We start from the raw sequence: 22067 nt of genomic DNA on the forward strand, positions 1-22067 counted from the left end.
CCATCTTTCACCATCTTAACAATAAAATGAAAATATGATTTAAGGAACTTCCTATTTCATTTTGATATTAGAAACTTAACAGACACTAAAAATGTTGAGGCATCGTGTAGCTACATATTTATATGAGCATCATCTTCACTATATGCATTTATAACAAAACAGAGCCTATAACATCACTGGCTCCTTTCATTTTTATTGAAAATATGAAACATACCCTCTCTTTTGCTGAATATCAGTTTTAATAATCAATAATGGCCATTATCAAAGTATAACGTACAATATGTTTATACATTATAGGTAATAAAGGCAAGCAATCAGTCAATATACAGAATGTATGTGGTTACATTAATAATTAACTTATCTTTGCGCTCAGCCAAACACGTTACCTGAGAGCAAGTAATAGATGCAAAAGAACAAAGTCGGGGAATATGTCGTTAGATAGTGACAAGATGAATTAAAGAGCCCATATTATGGGTTTTTGAAAATGCCCTTCCATGTAGTGTGTAACACAGCTCTAAGTGAAGTGAAATGTCCAGCTAAGGCTTAAATCTGTAAGTGTACAGTGTTTAAAACTGTTGATTCATCTATAAAAGAGTCGACTCATAGTGCTTCAAACGAGTCGTCTTGATAACGAGTCATTAGGTGTTTCGTGATGACGCGGCTACGAAACACAAGTAGTTGCACCCGCAAACCCGGGAGATTTGAAACCTGCGGCCCCGCCCACTAATAGAAAAAAAGCCACACACACACAGACAAAGACACCGGTCGAATGAAGTCACGCTGTGCAGATAGATATTATTGACAGTCCACCCAAAGATGAAACCTCAGCAATATAGCCCAGCCGTGAGCAGTTCGAGTGCTTCTGGAAACTACATGCTTACAAAGAAGACTTCATCGGTTTGTTAAAGGAAGGATCAGTAAAGACTGTCAGAACATGGATCAGTGCATCATGAATCAAGTTTCTTCCTCCATTTCACAAGTGTAAGTACGTGCGATTAAAATTATTGCCTCGTTTACTCTAGCTTGCAAATGATGTATTTAGTTGTGTTTTGTTACTTGTAACTGCGTGTACTGTATCAGGTTAACTCTTTATTCTTATATCACGTGTAAAGCCACGTTGAAAACGCGACGCGTGCGGCTTTGTTTACGGATCGTCAGCTGTTCCTACACACATGCAACGGTCAAGTTTCAAAATAGTTCAGCTCAGGTTCGAGGTGAGGTGTCTAAATTGCATCCAGCAAGCTGAACTGGCGCTCTAGGCGTGTGTGTCGTGTTCTCTGGGGAGGAGGGTAATGTGTGTGCGTGTTGTCGCCTCTGAGGAGGGTAATGTGTGTCTGCAGGACCGGAGCAAGCTGAACTGCCGCTCTAGGCAAAGGATGATCACGCCGCCCTCAACCCGATAGTGAAAGTGAAAGGGACCCGTTAGTAAATTGAAGAAGGGGGGGGGGGGGTATTCGCAGATATAACTGAGGACGCGGGTGGTGAGGGAGGTGTCGCCGACGCTACCCTCTCTATTCTCCCGCCCTAGGTCGCCTCTATGGGTGTGTGTGTGTGTGTGTGTGTGTGTGTGTGTGTGCGTGTGTGTGTGTGTGTGAAAGAGCAGGTAGACTGTGACGGGCTAGGAGATCTCCTCGCCAGTTCTTGGACTTTTTGCTTAATAAAATAGTTAGTCGTCTGTATTTTCTAGTCCATCGTCTGTATTTGCATCCACCCGCTGGCAGCCAAAATCCACAATGAAGCGTGTATGCACTGTGACTACTTTTATATTGTTGATTAGCAGCTGGCCATTTCAGTCTCGTGCTGAAGCCTGTCAGTGTCGACCAATCGCAGGAGGCTGTCATCGGTCCAATCAGCGCAGATTAGGTTCGCGCTGAGGAGGGGTTTAGGAACAAATGAATTGCTGAATGATTCATATGGGAGTCGCTGGGATAATTAGGTAAAAATAAATGCAGATTATAAGACCATGAAAGTGTTTTTTGACCTTGCATGCATATTAGACTGTTGTTGGTGACCCTTACAACCAAAATAAGACCCTATTTCAAGTATAATAGGGGCTCTTTAAATATGACGGTTGACAAATATAGTGAGATTGGATCCAGTGGTAGATCCTTAATGAACAGTATGAAGAGCACAGGTCTCATCTAGGTATATATACTGCAGCGCATGCCAGAGTGTGTGTGGTCACATGATGTGCGTTTTCAGTGGTGTGGTGTAAATGGAGAGTTGTTCAGAAACACTGAGTGAAACACTAGTGTGGACGCGGATTGTTTTCATTCTAAAAACCAGCTCAACAGAGGGAGTTCTTCACGTCATAAAAGGAATGCAAGTAACGTCTCTATACTGAACTTGGTTTAGACCTAAAAATCTGAGGTTTTTACATCCTTATACTCTTAAACACTTATTTTTCTTCCTTTACTTTTTTTATTTTACCAATCTTGTTAATATTATTTACGTGGCCAACGATAATAACATAACACAGTATTGGGTTAACTTTTAGCAAGGTAACAAGATCTACAGCTCGAGGCAATGACTTAGAAGCACATAAACAAGAACACAGTTCTTACAAACTGAGAACAAAGATTTATTGAGCTACACTACGATACATGGAACTAACTACGTTATAAGCAAACAACAAATAAACGCGCACACACACATTCACACATACACACCGAGGCAGTTCAGAGGATGTAAGATGAGTTGAACAACCGTCCCAAATGAATTCTAATACTTCTTACAAGATCTAAGAATAACACCTGAGAAACCACAAAAGCAGAAATATGGCTTATCTTTAACTGCTTAAGATCAATCTGCACCAGATCAGCAAGAGACAACATTAGTTTGTGGTACTTGCGGCCTTTTTGCCGAAGTCGAATTTCCCTCGCCGGCTGGCCTCGGGAAACACGGTGCTCCTGATTGGTAGGTGGCTTCGGTGACGTCCTTGGGATTCCCTCGCTCGTGAGTGGGTCGTTCTGGGTTACCGAGGTGACTGACTGCTGAGAGTCGATTTGCGGAAGTTCGTGCGGTTTCGGCGGTCCCGAAACTTAAGAGGTTTGCATGGAGAGTTCGTGGTGACCCAATCGCGTGGCGGCGCAGTGTCCGAGCAGGCGAACGGGGCAGAAAGCAATAGCATATGCAATCCAGCTAATGCAAAAAGCAAAGTTTCCTTGTTGCAGGGTGTTTTTAAGTGACCTGGTTTGGTCCATCCCCATGGCACTGTCTTCCAATGAGCAGTTGCCATGAAGGGCAGGGCCACGCCCCGTACCATCATAGAAAGGGTCAATAATTAACAGACTGCATGTAGAATTCTCGTGATATAGTTTTGTGACTATATCACATAAAAGGTTACAAGACGAATACTGTTTGTGCTACTAGTTTTTAATTTACACCAATGTATTACTGTAATGGACTACTGTAATGCACTGTTTGCTGGCTGCCCAGCATCCTCTATTATCAAACAATTAGTACAAAATGCAGCTGCCAGAGTTCTTACCAGGTCTGGAAAATTTGATCACATCACCCCAATTTTATCCTCCTTACACTGGCTGCATGTTAAGTTTTGTATTGAATTTAAAATATTGCTTCTTACCTACAAAGCTTTAAATAATCTAGCTCCTGTTTATCTAACCAATCTTCTGTCTCGCTACAATTCAACTCGCTCTTTAAGATCTCAAAACTCAGGGCTTCTGGTAGTACCCAGAATAGCTAAGTCGAGTAAAGGAGGTTGAGCCTTCTCATTTATAGCTCCTAAACTCTGGAATAGCCTTCCTGATAACGTCCAAGGCTTAGACACACTCTCCAAATTCAAAACTCGATTAAAGACCTATCTGTTTAGTAAAGCATACACTCAGTGCACCACTTAGCGGGCTTCCACACAGGTTCTGCATGTTCTTTATATACACTTTGAACAGCAGCAGCAATTATTCTCTTTATTCTCCATTTCCTCCTGGGGATACTCTTCCCGAGGCCCTCAGACTATGCAGAGTCACTGATTCGATCCAAGACCAACGATGAGATGATCCCAAGGTTTCCATATCCTGGACCAGGCCGTATCCTGAGCAGGTACTGTGGTGGTCATGGAGTAGTGGAGAACATAAGACTGATTCCTGTGATGCTCCAGAGACAGACAAGTCTTCGCTGAGGCCAGCTTCCAGCCTCCGCCGCTGAGACGGCAGCTCTGCACAAGACGTTTGGCCAGCGGAGAAATTAAAATGGTCGTGCCCAACTGAGTCTGGTTTCTCTCAAGGTTCTTTCACCAATTAGTGAAGTTTTTTTTCCCTCTCCGCTGTCGCCACTAGCTTGCATGGTTTGGGATCTGTAGAGCTGCGCATCGTTGGATTTGCTCTTCAGTGTTTGGACTCTCAGTGGTGATTTTAAACCACACTGAACTGAGCTAAACTGAACTACACTGTTCCAATTTACTATGACCTTTTATGTGAAGCTGCTTTGACACAATCTACATTGTATAAGCGCTATACAAATAAAGGTGAATTGAATGTATTGCAAATGTCCCTAGCTTTCGTTCAATACCAGACATCATACATTTCAGACACATACAGATAATTTTAATCTGCTATAAGTGTTAAAACAACACATTAATTAACCTGGTTGGTTGGACTAAACATAGCAGATAAGGAAAAGCATGGCATATCATTCAACGATACATCTGCCTTAGTTTTGACATTTTAAGAGATTGTCTTTCATTCGTATGCATTATTTTCTCTTTGTCTCTACGAAGATGTACATCTGGCAGGATGTGCCCAAGGCGAGCACATGACCATGTAGAGGAGTCATTCAAAAGTCTCGTGAGGCCGTTCCCGCTGAAAATCCTGTAAAGCCCCATTGTTTAAGTTTATTAGTCATTTACTAGTTAGCTGAAGGGTACCAGAACATCTGCAGCCAAAGTATTGATGCAGCAATTCAAGTCAATCGGTGCTCTGTTATCGTGATGGTATAAGCCCTCAAGCCAGTTCAATAACAGACAATTTGGCGCCCAGTTTCTGACATTTCAGATTCAACTCGTGCTGTTCACTGCGATATGCCCATGAGTTACTTCATAGCCAAAACAATAACTGCCTGGTTGGCAGGAGTTAATTTTAATTCCTGGTCACAGAGATGATCTCAGGCCATAGGTGAGAAAGTTGGACAGACAGCCAGTCTAAAACAGGTGATAGCTACGTATATTATAATAATAATACAACATAGATGAATCAGCCAAACAAACATAACTGGTTCAGCCAAGACTCATGCTGACATTTCAACTTCTTCCACTGTTTAAAATTTACTTTCTTTCACTAGCCAATTTTTGTCATTTAAAAGTTACAGGCTAGATTTAAGTATTTACTTTTAAACCTGATATTAAATCACATTTAGATTTACAACGGTCCATCATTAGATACACATTTCTTTGTGATTTATCTTATAATTTTTTGCTGCATTTATTTTGTTGTCAATTCCAAATATTGCTCGCTTCGAAAATGTTTAATGCTACAGTAAATGTTAAAGATTAGCACGCTATTTTCTCATAAAACTTTTTTAGAAGTTTTGAAGCCTCTCCTCTGACATCCATTCAAAAAGTTGTTCTCACTTCAGATATGTTTGAAAATATTAATGAAATTATTGCCCCAAAATATCACATCATGATTAAAGCACCACAGCATATATGAAAAATGTTTATTTATTTTATCTTTTTTATTTCTGTGCTTAACAATAAAGATGCGAGGGGTTTGAAAAAAAATATAAAAAAATGGATGGACATCATAAGGTATACTAAAAGAAACATGCTAAAGTGTATCACATCTTATGAAATTCCTGAATCAGTGTTTCAACACCATAAAGATGTAAATATCAGTGTGATCTCATATATTGATTTAATGTTCCATATTACACTCTGAGAAATTCCAACCACCCTAAACAGCTACAAAAACTACTTTGTTGATTAATATGCACAAGTCATAACAGCAGCTTTACAAATTAATGAATTTAAATGAAAGAAGAATAAATAGTACAGACTGATCAGTACTTAAGCCTTAATTGGCCAAAAAAAAAATCATCACACTCAGGTTTCAAACTTTTGCAGCAATTACAAAAGAATATATACATTTTGTTTTATTTTTTTTATATCACTATATATTATGTTTAGTATTTTTAAAATGTATCTATTGATTTTTTTTTTACACTGGAATTTTGACCTAAATTAAATATAAATGCTTAATTGATATTGGATCATATTTTGGGGAAAGAATACTGCCATCTGCAGGTTAATGAAAATAATTTTGAGAATTATTGTTTGAAAAGAAAGGGCAATTTTATTTTATAAATATAGGGGTTGGACGATAAAACTGAAACACCTGTTTTTTTTACGACAATAATTCATTAGTATGTGTAGGGCTCTACACTCCTCTTGCAGCCAATTCAGTATCAATTCCTCTTGGGAATGACAGATACAAGTCCTGCACAGTAGCCAGAAGGATTCTGAGCCATTCTTCTTGAAGAATAGTGGCCAGGTTACGATGTGATGCGGGTGAAGGAAAACGTTTCCTGACTCGCTCCTCCAAAACACCCCAATGTGGCTTATTTAAATCTGATGACTGTGCAGGCCATGGGAGATGTTCAACTTCACTTTCTAGTTTATCAAATTACTCTGTCACCAGTCTTGCTGTGCGTATTGGTGCATTATCTTCCATATACACAGCACCACCTTCAGGATACAATGTTTGAACCACTGGCTGCACATGGTCCTGAATGGTTCGGCATAGTCCTGGGCACCCATTTAGCGCAAGTATTTGGCCTAGGGAATACCAAGATTTTGCAGCCCAAACCATCACTGATCCACCCCAATGCTTTACTCTAGGCATGCAACAGTCTGGGTGGTACACTTCTTTGGAGCTTCTCCCCATCGTAACTCTCTTGCATGTGGAAAAGACAGTGAAAATCGACTCATTAACACACGAGGAACAAAAAATGTTTGTACACAGCCCAAAATTTTTGCTGCTGGCACTATTGAAACCAACATTTGGCATCAGCATGAGTGACCAAAGGTCTGGCTATACCAGCCCGGCCATGTATATTGACCCTGTGGAGCTCCCGACGAACAGTTTTGGTGAAAACAGGAAAGATGTGATGCACATTTAATTCTGCAGTGAGTTGGGCAGGTGTGGTTTTGATTTTTGGATACAATCCGGGTTAGCACCCAGACATCCTTTTTCAGACAGCAAAGTCACAGAATTTCTTGCCCTTGATATGAAGTTAACATTAAAAAAAAAAAAAAAAAAAAAAAGGAAACTTATTATAAATGTGAACTTTGTGTGTGACTCATCATTGCAGAAAACAATGCATCTTTTGCTTGAATAATCTCCACCACAAATATATCAAATAAACTTACATGTTATATGCATAAACTAAATCCATAATATAGGGCTGCAACTAGGGCTGCTTGATTATGGGAAAAAATCATAATCACGATTATTTTGGTCATAATTGTAATCACGATTATTCAAAACAATTATCAGTTGAAGTCAGAATTATATGCGTTCCTGTAAACTTTTTATTTTATATATAAATATTTCCCAAATTATGTTTAACAAAGGAATTTTTCACAGTATTTCTTATAATATTTTTCTTCTGGAGAAAAGCTTATTAGTTATTGTTATTTCGGCTAGAATAAAAGCAGGTTTAAATATTTTGAAACCTATTTTAATAGCTCATTATTATTAGCCCCCTTAAACAATATTTTTGATTGTCTGCAGAAGAAACTACTGTTGTACAATGACTTGCCTAATTACACTAATTAAGCCTTTGAATGAATACTAGTCACTTTAAGCTGAATACTAGTATCTTGAAAAATACCTGATAAAATATTATGTTCTGTCATATAGCAAATACAAAAGAAATCAGTTATTAGAAACGAGTTATTAAAACTATGTTTAAAAATGGGCTGAAAATAAATCTTTCCATTAAACAAAAATTGGGGGGAAACGAGGGGCTAATAATTCAGGAGGGTTAATAATTGAGACTTTAACTGTATATATATATGCACAGTTATTTTCCTCCCTGTAAAGGAGGAAATCAAGGAAAGGGAAATCAAAACAATAGAATAAAAATATGAAACAAACTGTGCTTTAAGCATCTTCTCTGTAAGAAAAATCTTTAGCTACAAAAGTCCTTCAGTCAAGAGCAGTGAGTGATTTTACATTTAGTCATTTAGCAGACGCTTTTATCCAAAGCGACTTACAAATGAGAACAAGGAAGCAATTTACACAACTATAAGAGCAACAGTGAATAAGTGCTGTAAGCAATTTTCAGGTGTGTAAAGTCTAAGAAGCAAAGCATTAGTAATGTAAGTTTTTTTTTTTTGAGAGAGAGGAGTACAGTTATTGGTATAGCCAGAGAGGCAATTGCAGATTAGGAAGGAACCTGGAGACTAAATAGTTGAGTTTTTAGTCGTTTCTTTAAGACAGCAAGTGACTCTGCCGTTCTGATGCAGTTAGGTAGTTTATTCCACCAACTGGGCAGATTGAATGCAAGAGTTCAGGAAAGTGATTTCCTCCCTTTTAGGGATGGAACCACGAGGCGACGTTCATTCACAGAACGCAAGTTTGAGTATATAAGAAGAAGCAAAGCCAGAAGTCGCTTTGTAAGCAAACATCAGAGCTTTGATTTTTTAATGCGAGCAGCAACTGGCAGCCAGTGCAAACGGGTGAGTAGCGGAGTGACATGTGCTCTTTTGGGTTCATCATCGACCACTCGTGTTGCTGCGTTCTGAAGCAGCTAAAGAGGTTTGATAGAGTTAGCTGGAAGCCCGGCTAGTAGAGCATTGCAATAATCCAGTGAGGAGAGAACAAGAGCTTGAACAATGAGTTGAGCTGCATGTTCAGATAGGAAGGGTCAGACCTTTCTGATGTTATAGAGTGTGAATCTGCAAGATCGAGCAGTTCTAGAAATGTAGTCAGAGAAGTTTAGTTGGTCATCAATCGTTACTCCAAGGCTTTTTACCATTTTGGATGCAGTAATGGTTGCCCCATCCATCTGGATTGAAAAGTTATGGTGTAGTCGGGTTGGCAGAAATTTCAAGCATTCAAGTGTGAAATGTCTGACAGGCAGGCTGGGATGCGATGGACATTGGAATGTACATCAATGAATGATGCACATCCCTTGCTGCAAATGTTACATTACGGTAGATGCTTTTAGTGATTTTCATGTGAAACTGAGCTTTGCAGAGAAACACGTGTACAACTGGAAAGAGGGCGATATATGATGCAATAATCGTTTATCTCGATTAATGGATTTTCATAATCGTTAGCAGCCAAACTCGAAATCAAAATCAGATTTTCGATTAATTGCACAGCCCTAGCTGCAACTAATGATTATTTTAAAAATCGATTAATCTGTCAACTATTTGCATTTTATTCTATTTTTTCGATTAATCGATGAATCGGATAAAAAAAAAAGAAAAACATTCATTTCCATCCCGTTATTCAAAAACAAAACTACCATCTTTAGAAAGTGCACAAACATGTTGTCCTTGAACATCCCTGGGCTGTTATAATAATAATAAAATAATAAAAAAACATTTGTCCTGTTTCAATCCAAATATCTAAAAAAATCTTAAATCAAGATACATACTAGACACATGAAATAGCAAGAGAAATAATGTCTTGTTTTCTGAGAAAAACACCTAAAAAATAAATGGTTGTTTGCTTAAAACAAGCTAAATTATTTGCCAATGGGGTAAGAAAAATAATCTTTATGAGAAATAATTTCAAACAGAAGTTTTAAGCATCACTTAATTTTCTCATGCCAGTTTTCTTGTCTAGTCTTGATTTAAGATTTTTTTAAATATTTGGACTGGAAACAAGACGAAATTACTAAGTTAGAAAAGCTTTTTTGCAGTGTAGCTGCAAAAATGTCTTTAGTCTTGCAATGCAAAGTGCAAAGTAACTATACCATCGCTGCTTTACTTTTGTTATTAACTCTTTCACTGGTGAGTTTAAAAGATTCTATCTGGCCCCGGGAGTGAGTTTTGTTAAGCAATCATTATTTTAGAACACTCACCCTTAATGTTTCCGTGGCGACGGGTCATGTTTGACACGTGACACACCGCAGCCACAATAGCGCTTTATGACAGATGTATCTCTTTTATAATGCCTTTTCGTTTTAATACAAAATATATAAGTGAGTGTCTTTTGTTGTTTAAAAGATGTAGAAATAATCTTGATCAGTGATCTATAACGTGAGATAGGCGTCGCCATGTTTTCTTGCGGCCGCGCACATGCCTTATTTATAAAAGCAGAGCACTCCCAAAATGCATGCAAGCAATTAGTTGGCCAGCTGGGAGAAGAACAGATTGAACTTTATTGTTACTTTCACTACATGTATCTGATATGAATAATACACATTGGCAAATTATATTTGAATGGACTGTTAGACTTCCATAGACTTTCTTGTGTTTTACAAACTCTAAATGTATTATTTTACTAGTACTTGTGTGTATTTACATATTTAAATAAAATATGCATTGGGTGGTTAAAAACACTGCATAATTGTGATAATATGACATGTCTTTCTCTGGCTCAGCGCCAGCCAACACAAAGTGAATTTTTCACATTATGCTTGTCAAGCTGGATAAACACCAGCACCAGGGACATTACGTTCCTCACTTCTAAACGGAACAAAAGCAGGATTCTGTAGTGATTTACCCTGCTTTGCACTCTTCCTCCTCATCAAAGACTCCAACATGTTTGCCTTTCAGATGCTGGATCATTGCCCTGGTGCCCCCATTAAAACACTTTTTTGTTTATTTAGAGTGAAATGCTGCCACACCTTGGATGACTAGGGTCGCGAAGATTTGCTCTGTCCTGTCTATGAGGCGCCGAACTCTGCTGGCATCAGTGCGTTAACTGGCATCAGTGCGCTTAGCGCTCAACTAGTTTTTTTAATTATCAAACGTCTCCGAGTCGCGACAATCGATTGTGAAATTCATTGCCAGCACTTTTAGTAATTGATTTTAATTGATTCGTTGTTGCAGCCCTACCATAATCCATGAACTGTATCCTGAATCTGCTTCATCCGTGTCTCGTCACTGTGCTGTTTATGATGTGACGCTGTAGAAGCCGACACACACATGGGAACGGTGGGTGGACAAAACCAGCTCATTTGCATTAAAAGCACAGGCAACAAAAACAGGTAGACTGTCCTTTAATAGGCATAGAGTCTAAAATTGTCATATTCGGGAGGGTATAATCAATGATCTGTTGAGTATTTTGAGGTGAAACTTTACAGACATATTCTGGAGACACCAAAGCCTTATCTTACATCTTGTAAAAAGGGGAAAATAGGAGCGCTTTTAAATAAGGGGTCACCCTGATCTGTGGGTCAATTAAGGGTTCACTGAACATCTGAAATCAGATAACATTGATGTACTACTGAAATATTCTATACAAAGCAAATAATAAAACCTAAACACATTAGCCAATAAAGGAGCATTCATACCTTAAAAACATGTTTAAACCTACAAAAATTAACTAAATTTGACCAAGGTCACCTCTAGCATTAAGAAACTTTCAAATTAGCCATTTTTATGAACCACTATATTGTACTAGAACAGAACATTTGTGAGTTTCTTTTTTTCATTATTTGAATGTTGATGTGTTTTTATGCTTGATTCAATCTTAACTAACAATTAACTGCAAACTCACCACTCCCGGGTCCTGGGGAGCCCATCACACTCCTGTAGGTAGGAGGAGGCAGTGGAGGTGGGGTTCCTCTGAAAGTTCCTGCTGCAAGGTCTTTGGATGATGTGCCAAACACAGATAACTCATCTCTCACACCTGCCAGGTCAGGTGTTCTTCTGCTGTCTTCCGTCATTGCAAGAGGAGAGGGAATAGCTCCATGCGGAGGGTGATGGTCCATTGGAAGAAAGGGCATTCCAGGGCTTGCAGGGGTGACTGGCGACTCTTGGACGAACTCTGATTCTGGGATCTGAAAGCAGCAGGGAAGGTCCAAGGGACTCAGAGGAGAGTCTGAGGGTGGTGGTGGTGGAGGTGAATCTGGTGGTGGAATGGAGTGAAACAGCGGAGGGGGTGAGGTGGGAGGTGGCAGGTTGAGGGGCGAGGTTAGGGGTGAGTCCGGAGGCGAGTCTGTTGGGGATGAGGACAGCGGTGGGGAAGGGGCAGGTTCATTTGGGGGAGGAGGTCTGGCAGGAGATCCTTCAAAGTTCACCCAGCTGCACTGGACCATGTCTGATCCAGACTTGGGTGTTTCAACAGGCCCAAAAACACTGTCCAAATCAGGCATACACACCCCTGCAACTGGGTCAGAAAATGCAGCCTCCTGATAGACTGAAGATGACCCATATCCTTTGACACTAGGAACCACACTATAATAACCTGGTTGGGAAGAATGACAACAATTTGTCAAATACATGTTTTTCATGATTACACACTCTTTTTTTGGCTAAAATGGTTAAAGCAATATTACACAAACAAGTGTGCTGTTATCTCAAATAATGTATACATTTAATACAAAAAATTGTTTAATACAATAAGTTAATAAAGTAAGTTATAATTTAGATGCATTATTGTCTCTATTTGCTTTATTTATGAAAAACAAAGTTCTAAACAAAGCCATTCTGTATTTCTGAGCAATACACAGTGATGTTCAATTTCTAAAAGAATCTGTTTTTAATTAAGCAATTGATCCACTTTGTACTTTAATGAATCAGCCCCTTGAACAAATCAGTTGAATGAATGACATGTTTATTAAGTGACTTGCCATTTCAAATAATAATCAAATTCTTTCAAGAAAATTAAACTATGCATTTAACTGAAACTGTCAGTACATACCAGAGGATTCTACTGAGCTAGAACTTCGTCCAGGTGGAGTACCAGGAATGTTCTTTGGAGGAAGAGGTGGTGGAGCTAAAAGGGCAGATGACAGGGCACATTCAGGAGGTAAAAAATACCACCTTACTGAATACAGCAATATTTTAAAAATAAAATATGGCTTAAAAATTCTAAGTATATTCAAATTTCAAAGGCAATACTTAGTTGTAAGGAAAAAAAATCTTTATTGTCACTTATGCTCACAAGCGAGCACAATAAGCAAATAAAACCAGATCAGGCATTGCATCTTTTATTTAAAATGTAATGACACTCACTTTTTAAAGTGCATAACATTTTAAAAACTATTCTTAAATAAAATGTTATTTCTTAAAGAGCCCATATTATGGGTTTTTGAAAATGCTCTTCCATATAGTGTCACACAGCTCTAAGTGAAGTGAAATGTCCAGCTAAGGCTTAAATCTGTAAGTGTACAGTGTTTAAAACTGTTGATTCATCTATAAAAGAGTCGACTCATAGTGCTTCAAATGAGTCGTCTTGATAACGAGTCATTAGGTGTTTCGTGATGACGCGGCTACGAAACACAAGTAGTTGCGCGCACAAACCCGGGAGATTTGAAACCTGCGGCCCCACCCACTGACAGAAAAAAAGCAACACACACACACACACAGACACACACAGACACACACAGACACCGGTCGAATGAAGTCACGCTGTGCAGATGGATATTATTGACAGTCTAATCAAAGATGAAACCTTAGCAATATAGCCCAGCCTTGAGCAGACCGAGTGCATCTGGAAACTACATGCTTACAAATCAGTTTGTTAAAGGAAGGATCAGTAAAGACTGTCAGAACATGGATCAGTGCATCATGAATCAGTTTCTTCCTCCATTTCACAAGTGTAAGTACGTGCAATTAAAATTATTGCCTCGTTTACTCTATTTTGCAAATTATGTATTTAGTTGTGTTTTGTTACTTGTAACTGCATGTACTGTATCTGGTTAACTCTTTATATTCTCATATCGCGTGTAAAGCCACGTTAAAAACGCGACGCGTGCGGCTTTGTTTACGGATCGTTAGCTGTTTCTATACACATGCAATGGTCAAGTTTCAAAATAGTTCAGCTCAGGTTCGAGGTGAGGTGTCTAAATTGCACCCAGCAAGCTGAACTGGCGCTCTAGGCGTGTGTGTTGTGTTCTCTGGGGAAGAGTGTAATGTGTGTGTGTAGCACCGGAGCAAGCTGAAATGCCGCTCTAGGCAAAGGATGATCACGCCGCCCTCATTATCCGCCCTTATTATTCGCGGATATAATTGAGGACGCGGGTGGTGAGGGAGGTGTCGCCGACGTCGCTATGGACGCGTCGGCCCTGTGTGTGTGTGTGTGTGTGTGTGTGTGTGTGTGTGTGTGTGCGTGCGTGTGTGTGTGTGTGAAAAGAGCAGGTAGACTGTGACGGGCTAGGAGATCTCCCCGCCAGTTCTTGGACTTTTTGCTTGATAAAATAGTTAGTCGTCTGTATTTTCTAGTCCATCGTCTGTATTTACATTCACCCACTGGCAGCCAAAATCCACTATGAAGCGTGTATGCACTGTGACTACTTTTATATTGTTGATTATCTGCTGGGCATTTCACTCTGTCTCGCGCTGAAGCCTGTCAGTGTCGTAGACCAATCGCAGCAGGCTGTCATCGGTCCAATCAGCGCAAATTAGCTTCGCGCTGAGGAGGGGTTTGGGAACAAATGAATCGCTGAACGATTCATATGGGAGTCGCTGGGATAATTACGTAAAAATAAATGCAGATTATAAGACCATGAAAGTGTTATTTGACCTTTATGCATATTAGACTGTTGTTGGTGACCCTTACAACCTAAATATGACCCTATTTCATGTATAATATGGGCTCTTTAAATGATGATGTAAGTGAAATTAAAATAAAGTAAAACTGAGTGCCTCAATAAGCTGATAAAATGAGATTTAAGGGGCCGATCATACCGAATGCGCTTTTTGAATTGAGAGGCGCCTTTTTTGAATGATTTACTTTTGAATGATTTACAGCATTTGTGTGCTGCTTGCGCGCCCTGTGCTCCTTGCATTTTAACCACCTGCTGTGCCTTGCGTTTTTGCCCGTTGCGTGCTGTGCTCACAGTTGAAAAAAAAGACAACTTTGAGGAAAAAAGAGCATTACGTCAGTCGCGTCTGTTTCATTCTCCAATCAAATGGAAGCAATGCTCTGTTTTGATTTATCCGGAGCTGTATGACTTTACAAATCTTGAATTTCACAAAATTATTAAATATTAAAATTTTACCAATATCAACAGCAACACTCTCGCACAATACGCAGCTAGTTCAGTCATTGCCAAGCAACATTAAAAAAGCGCACCGCATTTCTTTTTTTTTCTTGTCAACAATAACAGCAGTGTGGTGCGCCTCACGTTTTTGGAACATAAAATCGTGTTGGGTGTGATCGGCCCCTAACACAGCATAATGTTTCCACCATCACATAAATGCAAAATCGCAAACTGCCATTCAAAATCAAGCTGCTCACAGTCTACTTATTATTCTACAAAAACAAAGTTTAACAAGGATCTACCTTCTTAAAAAACATCCTGATGACGGATGTAACCCATATTCCCCAAAGGAGGGAATGAAGATGCTGTGTCGAACGACGGGTATCTCTAGATAAACAATCACTCTGAAGAATAAGAAGCCGGGCTTATAAGTTGGCAGTGCCCAGCTCTCGCTGTTAATGGCAATTACAATCAGCTGAGAATAAAGCCACCAGCTACAGAGAGTGAGGCAGGCTTTTACCACTGAAGAAGCTGAACATACAGCTATTTGTGACTCTCTCTTTGGCTCTCAGCGAAGGCGGTCGCACTTTTTCCCTCTCCGTCCCATATCTCTCCTCGCTAGCTCCTCTTGTCTTTGTCTTTTTCTATCTCTTAGGCTCTCCATGCCCTGCTATCCAAACGAACAAGGAATTATGGATTTGATCAAATGGTCTCTGAATGCGATTGACACCATCTTCTCGACGAGAAGTTTGGGCTCAGGAGAGCCCACCTGTCCTGCGGGGACGTTTGCAGCTGGATACGTGATGGACGGGAGGGAAAAGTGGCGCGTCCTGTGCCTGGCTGCTCTGTCTCTGGAGGATATTGAAGACATTTACCTATTCGGAACTTTGATAACAGGGTTTCTGCTGATGGGCTTGTGTGGGGCCCTGGCGTATCGACAATTGATGAAAGCGGTCAGTGCTGCTCAAAACCCTACCAGGCTGGCCGGCTGGATTGAAACGCTGATGGGCAGGCTTGCTAATAATCAGACTGCAATATTAGATCACAAACTGGAAAACATCGGGGTGGAGTTAGCAGCTTTGCAACAAGATTTGGCCAGATCTGGAGACGAGTGATGGACATTAAATATCTGTGAAATTGGCAGATATTGACCTAAAGTTGAAGTATCTTTCTACTCTTTCGGCTTCCCTGTGTTTTCTTTTCTCCTGTCAGACGGCCTCGGCTGGAGGAAAACAACTTCTCCCGGATAGCAAGATAAGGAGACGCTCTGAAATTCCTGCTCCCTGTCAAGGACACCTCTACAGGCTTACACACACACACACACACACACACACACACACACACACACACACACACACACACACATACACAGCACGACACTCCCCACCCCCATACCCAACGCCTTCGTGTGCTTTCACCCACTGGAGGGGGTAAGCGGGTCTGTGACCAGCGCCTCCATGGCTGCAGGATCAGATGGCTGCCGCCCTTGCCAAACTATATCCACACCCCCTGTTCCCATCCCCTGTGGCAATGTTATGTCTTGTTGGTGTGTATTTTTGTTTTTTTTGTGCTAGATTGCTGGGGCTTTTGCCTCTTTCTCCTGAAATGTATCTTATTTCCTGTTCCACCTCCTGCGACCTGTCTTCCCCTGGAATTGTGATGTTTGTGTACGGTCAGGGGGGTTCAATACTTGCATTTCGTTGCCTTGTACTTGTACATGTGTAATGACAATAAAGTTGAATCTAATCTAATCTAATCTAATCAGCTGGAGGGCCAGCTACTGTGGCGACGAGACACAGCATCTCCATTTCCTTCAGGGAACAAGGGTTACGTCTGTAACCTGGACGTTCCCCAATCAGGTCAGGAACTCCAATGCTGTGTCGAACAACAGTTTGGGGGAGTGTATGGAAAGCACCTAAGCAGCTGGACCTCATCATGGCCCTCCATCCCCAGGCCCTTACTTACCTGAATATGGATTATTAAATTTTCAGGGGGGTCGTATGAGATTTATACCTACCGGATATAAATTAGGAATTTTTAAATAGGACAGTACCTTGGGAAAGCATGCCAGTCCCCAAAAGGAAGGACGATGCAGAGGCCACCTGCTACCCAGCCAGGGAGACCTGGTGACAGTATAAGCATATGGGCTAAAGCAGGTCACACACCGGAAGCGTCGCTCGGCACGCACATGACAGTTAAATGTATCAAACACCAGACGCGGACATTCGCATGATATTTAACATGAAACTAATCAGATGGCGCTCTGTGGTGCGGCAGAGAAATGAACAGTGTCCTGAGTCGTGGCCAGTGTGTGTACCCTGATAGAAACCTATGTTTAGAATTCTGAAATGTATGGCTATGCTGTGCGCCGCCGAGCGGCGCTTCTGGTGTGCGACCTGCTTAACCCTAATCAAAGGGAGTACAACATATGATAAGATTAAGTTAGCAGGTAGGAAAGGGGGAACTGTACTGTGGCTGAGTGATGCATATGTGTTCGCCAAACGGGGATTACGCTAAGGCACCTAAGGCATAGCTGGCACCAATCACCATAATGCAGGCTGACTGAAAGGGCATACCAACAACATAATGGGCCTACTAGAAGGAACGTCCTAGTGTTCACCAAATGGGAAACTCGCTAAGCAGAGCGGAATGAGTGCAAGCATCTCTGGTTAGGGGGAATGGTGCAGCAAACATGTTTTGCCACCAAGCTTAGTTTCTTCCATTTACAGACTGTAATTACCCAGTACCACCTTGCGCATGCATTAGGTGACTCCTAGCATGCGGCTCTACAAATGTCTGTTATAGAGATGCTCTGTGCTAATGGCCAGGAGGAGACAACGCTCCTTATGAGTGTGCTCTCACCCCCATGGCAACACGGCTCGCCCTGGCTCTACTATGCGAAAGAGCTGTTGTTCAATCACATCAAAGCAAAGCGCAGTGCGCAAACAGGACACAGAAATTAATGGGGCGTGCCCTGCCTCCTCCACAGGCAGTGCTTGCAGGTACACAACCTGGTCTGAAAAGTGTGTGATAGAAACCTTGGGCACATAACAGAGCCTCCTGGCATACCCAAAAGTACAGTGGCCCAAATTCCTGGCATGAAAATAAAGCAACTGGCAATGAACTGGCTTGTGAGAAGCAAACAGGATGACCTAAGCTTCTCCGAAGCACACCCATAACAGCTGGACCACACCAGGGTGGAGTCTCCATTCTCCCCAGTGCATAATCTGCAGTGAGCACATCAGCTAGCATGGATGAGCTTGCCCAGGAATGAATGGTGCATGGCAATTTTCAGCCATGTATGACTCTAGAGGAGCAGATTGAGCGAGCTGAGACATGGGGTGGGAGTGCAAACCACCCATACAGTTTTTATATATTCTAATGCAGCTAAGCTGTCCAGCCTAACCAGCACATGTTTTTTTTCTGTTCCCTCACCGATAGGAACCAGTGGAGAGTGAGAAACACTGCCAACAACTCCAGGCAAAATGCAACAGGGGTCTGGTCCACGAACCCGCAGTTCGATGCTTGTTATACACAGCCCTCCGACCCATACTGGAAGCATCTGTCAGAGTGACAGCATATCTAGCCACTTGTTCTAAGGGCACCCGGCCCATAGAAGGCAAGGTCTGTCCACTGGAAGATGATCTGCCCCATCACGCTCAGCTGTTCCTTTACTGCTGAGGACTTCTGAGTAAAGTCCCCAACAGTGTTGCAGAATAGGCCTGCCTGGAATATGGCCATGCCAAAAAAGTGGGGTTTGTCGACATGGTGCATATCTACCAGGGTAAGAAAAAGAGCAGCATTCCTGGAACACTGTGTGGCCACCATCTTCCGCAGGTATGGAAGGCAGACTTGATTCATGAGGGCATAGTCGGCCATCATGCATAACTCGTGCATCAAGCTTGGGGAAGAACTGTCCTTGTGCATCATGGCCAGTGCTTGCACTAATTCCATTGTGCAGGGCAGAAGCAGCATGGCCCAGCATGTTGCTCTCTAAAGAAAAATATGTCTTTTATTAGACTGCTCTTTTAGGAGTACCCAGTGAAATGGCCAGGGACGGGAGAATCACCGCCACTGTCTGTGTCGTCACTCGCACTGGATACATGAATCCTCTCTCTGGATTTTTAACTCAGCAGATAATATCTCTTCAGTCGCGTGAGGCTTCTAAAGTGAAAGTCTGCCCTGCTCTCTGCAACTGGTGGCTGCATACGACCAACAAATCGGCATGTATTGGCCCATTTCCTTTTTTTTTTTCGAGAGAGAGATTGGTTATCTAGCAATACCCCAAAGTGTTGTCCGACACAGCATTAGAGTTCCAGACCTGATAGGGAACATAAATGTTCAAGTAAGTTTACAGCACAAACTATGTAGGAACCCCACTAATGTAGGCTTTGTCTAAGATGATATCTATATAGTGTTATATATAATTTTTTTTTTTTCACATCAGCTGTATTCAAAAGACAGTTCTTGTGGTGAAAATGCAACTTTGCATTGGTAAAATTCCAACATCCGATTATGTCTGGAATGCAGGATTATATTATTTACTTTTCATTTAAGGTAGCTCCACGTTAATCTCACTGTAGCACTAGCAGCACTACCAGTCATCTGTGAAGTAATGTCAAATGTCCAGTCTTGTTGAGTTCATAAGACGGATGTCCAACTTCTAGTAAGGTTCTAGTCATTAGAGGTGTGAACTTACCCTGATCTCATGGTTTGGTTCGGTAACAATTATCATGCCATCAATTCGATAATAAAGCAAATAAACAAACGTGAATATTATCCAGCTTGCTTTTTGAATAATGTCTAGCACCTATGATTGGTCATAGGCTCAACAGAAAGGGCTGCGATTGGCTCTAACATCCTGGCACTGTTCATTGATAAGTAACACTGATAAACAGTAACGGGGATCACAACTGATCCTTGATAAACGCAGAAGAGAAAACTCGCTCTGCAGACACGCTTGTGTGTGTGGATCCTCAAGTATCACTCTAACAGCTGAGAGGAGATGAAACGTCACGCCAGCAGGTCAAAGGTCCACAGTGAAAGAAAGAGAGAGAGAGAGAGAGAGAGAGAGAGAGAGAGAGAGAGAGAGAGAGAGAGAGAGAGAGAGAGAGAGAGAGAGAGAGAGAGAGAGAGAGAGAGAGAGAGAGACAGAGAGAAATGGAGTTTACTTTCATTTTCTCCACAACAGTGTAATAGGGGCTTCTGCTGTAACTTCAGTGTCAGTGAATGACTGTCCAGCAAACACAAGCAGTGAATTGTGCCAAGTTTCTGCATTTTAATTACTCATTAATCTCTTGACCAAAGTATTGTACCGCGACATAGCGCAAATGAGATAAAAGACGTCAGTACATAATAACCAGTTATGATCTATTACTGAACCAGTACCGAATTGTCCGTGTCTGTGTCGCAGTGCACCAAAAAATCTATTAATTTTGACACGCTAACTAGACATTATTTTTAAGTATGATGTAGGAAAATGCCCAATTCTACGTTTTCTAGAATGCAGCACAAGTTAACAAAAATGAACCATATTCATTGTTGCAATATTATGTGTCATGCACTTCTTGACACCAAAAACATGAATGTAGTTTTTAGTTTTTTGTATAAATCTAAAATATTGTACTGTAGTCAGATAAATCAGAATTTCTGGTATTTTTTGGGACACCAAAATGGACGCCATGTGCTCCGGACCAAAGACGAAAAGGATCATCCAGACTGTTACCAGCAACAAGTACAAAAACCAGGGTCTGTCATGGTATGAAGTTGTGTCAGTGCCTTTGGCAAAGGTAACTTGCACTTATGTGATGCTACCATTAATGTTGAAATGTACATAGAGATTTTGGAGCACAAAATGCTGCCTTTTTTTTTCTCCAGCGACACCCATGCATATTTCAACAAGACAACTTTCCAACTTTTTTCTATTATTTAAAAAACAATTCATGTTGCCGTTAATGTGCTCTCAATGTGCCATTTTGGGTTGTATATAAAAGGACCAACAGGGTACATTCAAATGTACACTTCCCACATCTTAAGATGCCCTCCATACGCAATCAGCTGAGATTCATACAATCATGTATCCAATGTAATTTCTGTAGTCACGGTCACATGTATTTCATGCTAGGTATCCATGACTTTCTAAATTGTATTCCTGGATGATCATTAACATTATGACTCATTAACACAATCCCTCTTAACTAGTTTCATCCTGAACACCCAATCAAATTTCAAAACCAAACACAATGCTTCAAAATAGAGTTGTAAATCTTCCCACTGTGAATACAATTTCTCACCAGTTTGCCCACCTCCTGAGGAATGGGACATGCTCACACTTTAAAAGATCACTCACTTCAAATGCAAGTAGCTCACAAGCACCCACCAGAGTCATAAGCGACTGGACACTTGGGAAAGAGGACAACTGAGATATGACTCAAAGACAACATACTGACAACAAAGAGCTCATAGAACTCCTCTTTCTCCTGACATGCAACCTCATAGGCCTGAAACAGGAAGTAAATGGAAGTGAAGTGAGTATTGTCATATATGGTTACCCATATTCGAAACTAGTCATTTGTGTTTGACAAATGCACACACACGCACGCACGCACGCACGCACGAGTAAGTTCATAACAGTATGAAGTCGCACTTTAAAAACTCCTGGCAGCTGTTACTAGAAGGAACAAAAAAAACATTTTATTTACAGTTAACATTTTCATATCTTACACAAAGATGCTAAAATTAAAGCTCTGACCAAGCAGCTTGACAAAACTCAAGATGACCTTAACATAGTCCAAAATTAACTTCACTTGTTCATACTCTCTTTGAATGTATGTAAGTGGTGATTCAAATGGAAATATTTCTGTAAAAATAGTTCTAAGAGCACAAATTGTAGTAAGCCTATGCTTGAACATGGTTACAGCTTGACCAAGGGGTCCTAGGCCACA

At 40.9% G+C, this 22067-nt stretch overlaps 1 protein-coding gene across 1 annotated transcript in view; it reads right to left on the minus strand.

Annotated features, from left to right (window-relative positions):
- The window catches only part of sgip1b (SH3GL interacting endocytic adaptor 1b), an 88418-nt gene that overhangs the window by 40437 nt on the left and 25914 nt on the right, over positions 1-22067 (minus strand). Inside the window, exons 13-14 of the mRNA XM_056464953.1 lie at positions 12840-12914; positions 11694-12383 (exon numbers count right to left, since the gene is read on the minus strand). Coding sequence (XP_056320928.1) covers positions 11694-12383; positions 12840-12914 — 765 coding nt within the window. The remainder of the gene's footprint in view (positions 1-11693; positions 12384-12839; positions 12915-22067) is intronic.

The sequence above is a fragment of the Danio aesculapii genome, chromosome 2, assembly GCF_903798145.1.
Source record: "Danio aesculapii chromosome 2, fDanAes4.1, whole genome shotgun sequence".
Lineage (NCBI taxonomy): Eukaryota > Metazoa > Chordata > Actinopteri > Cypriniformes > Danionidae > Danio > Danio aesculapii.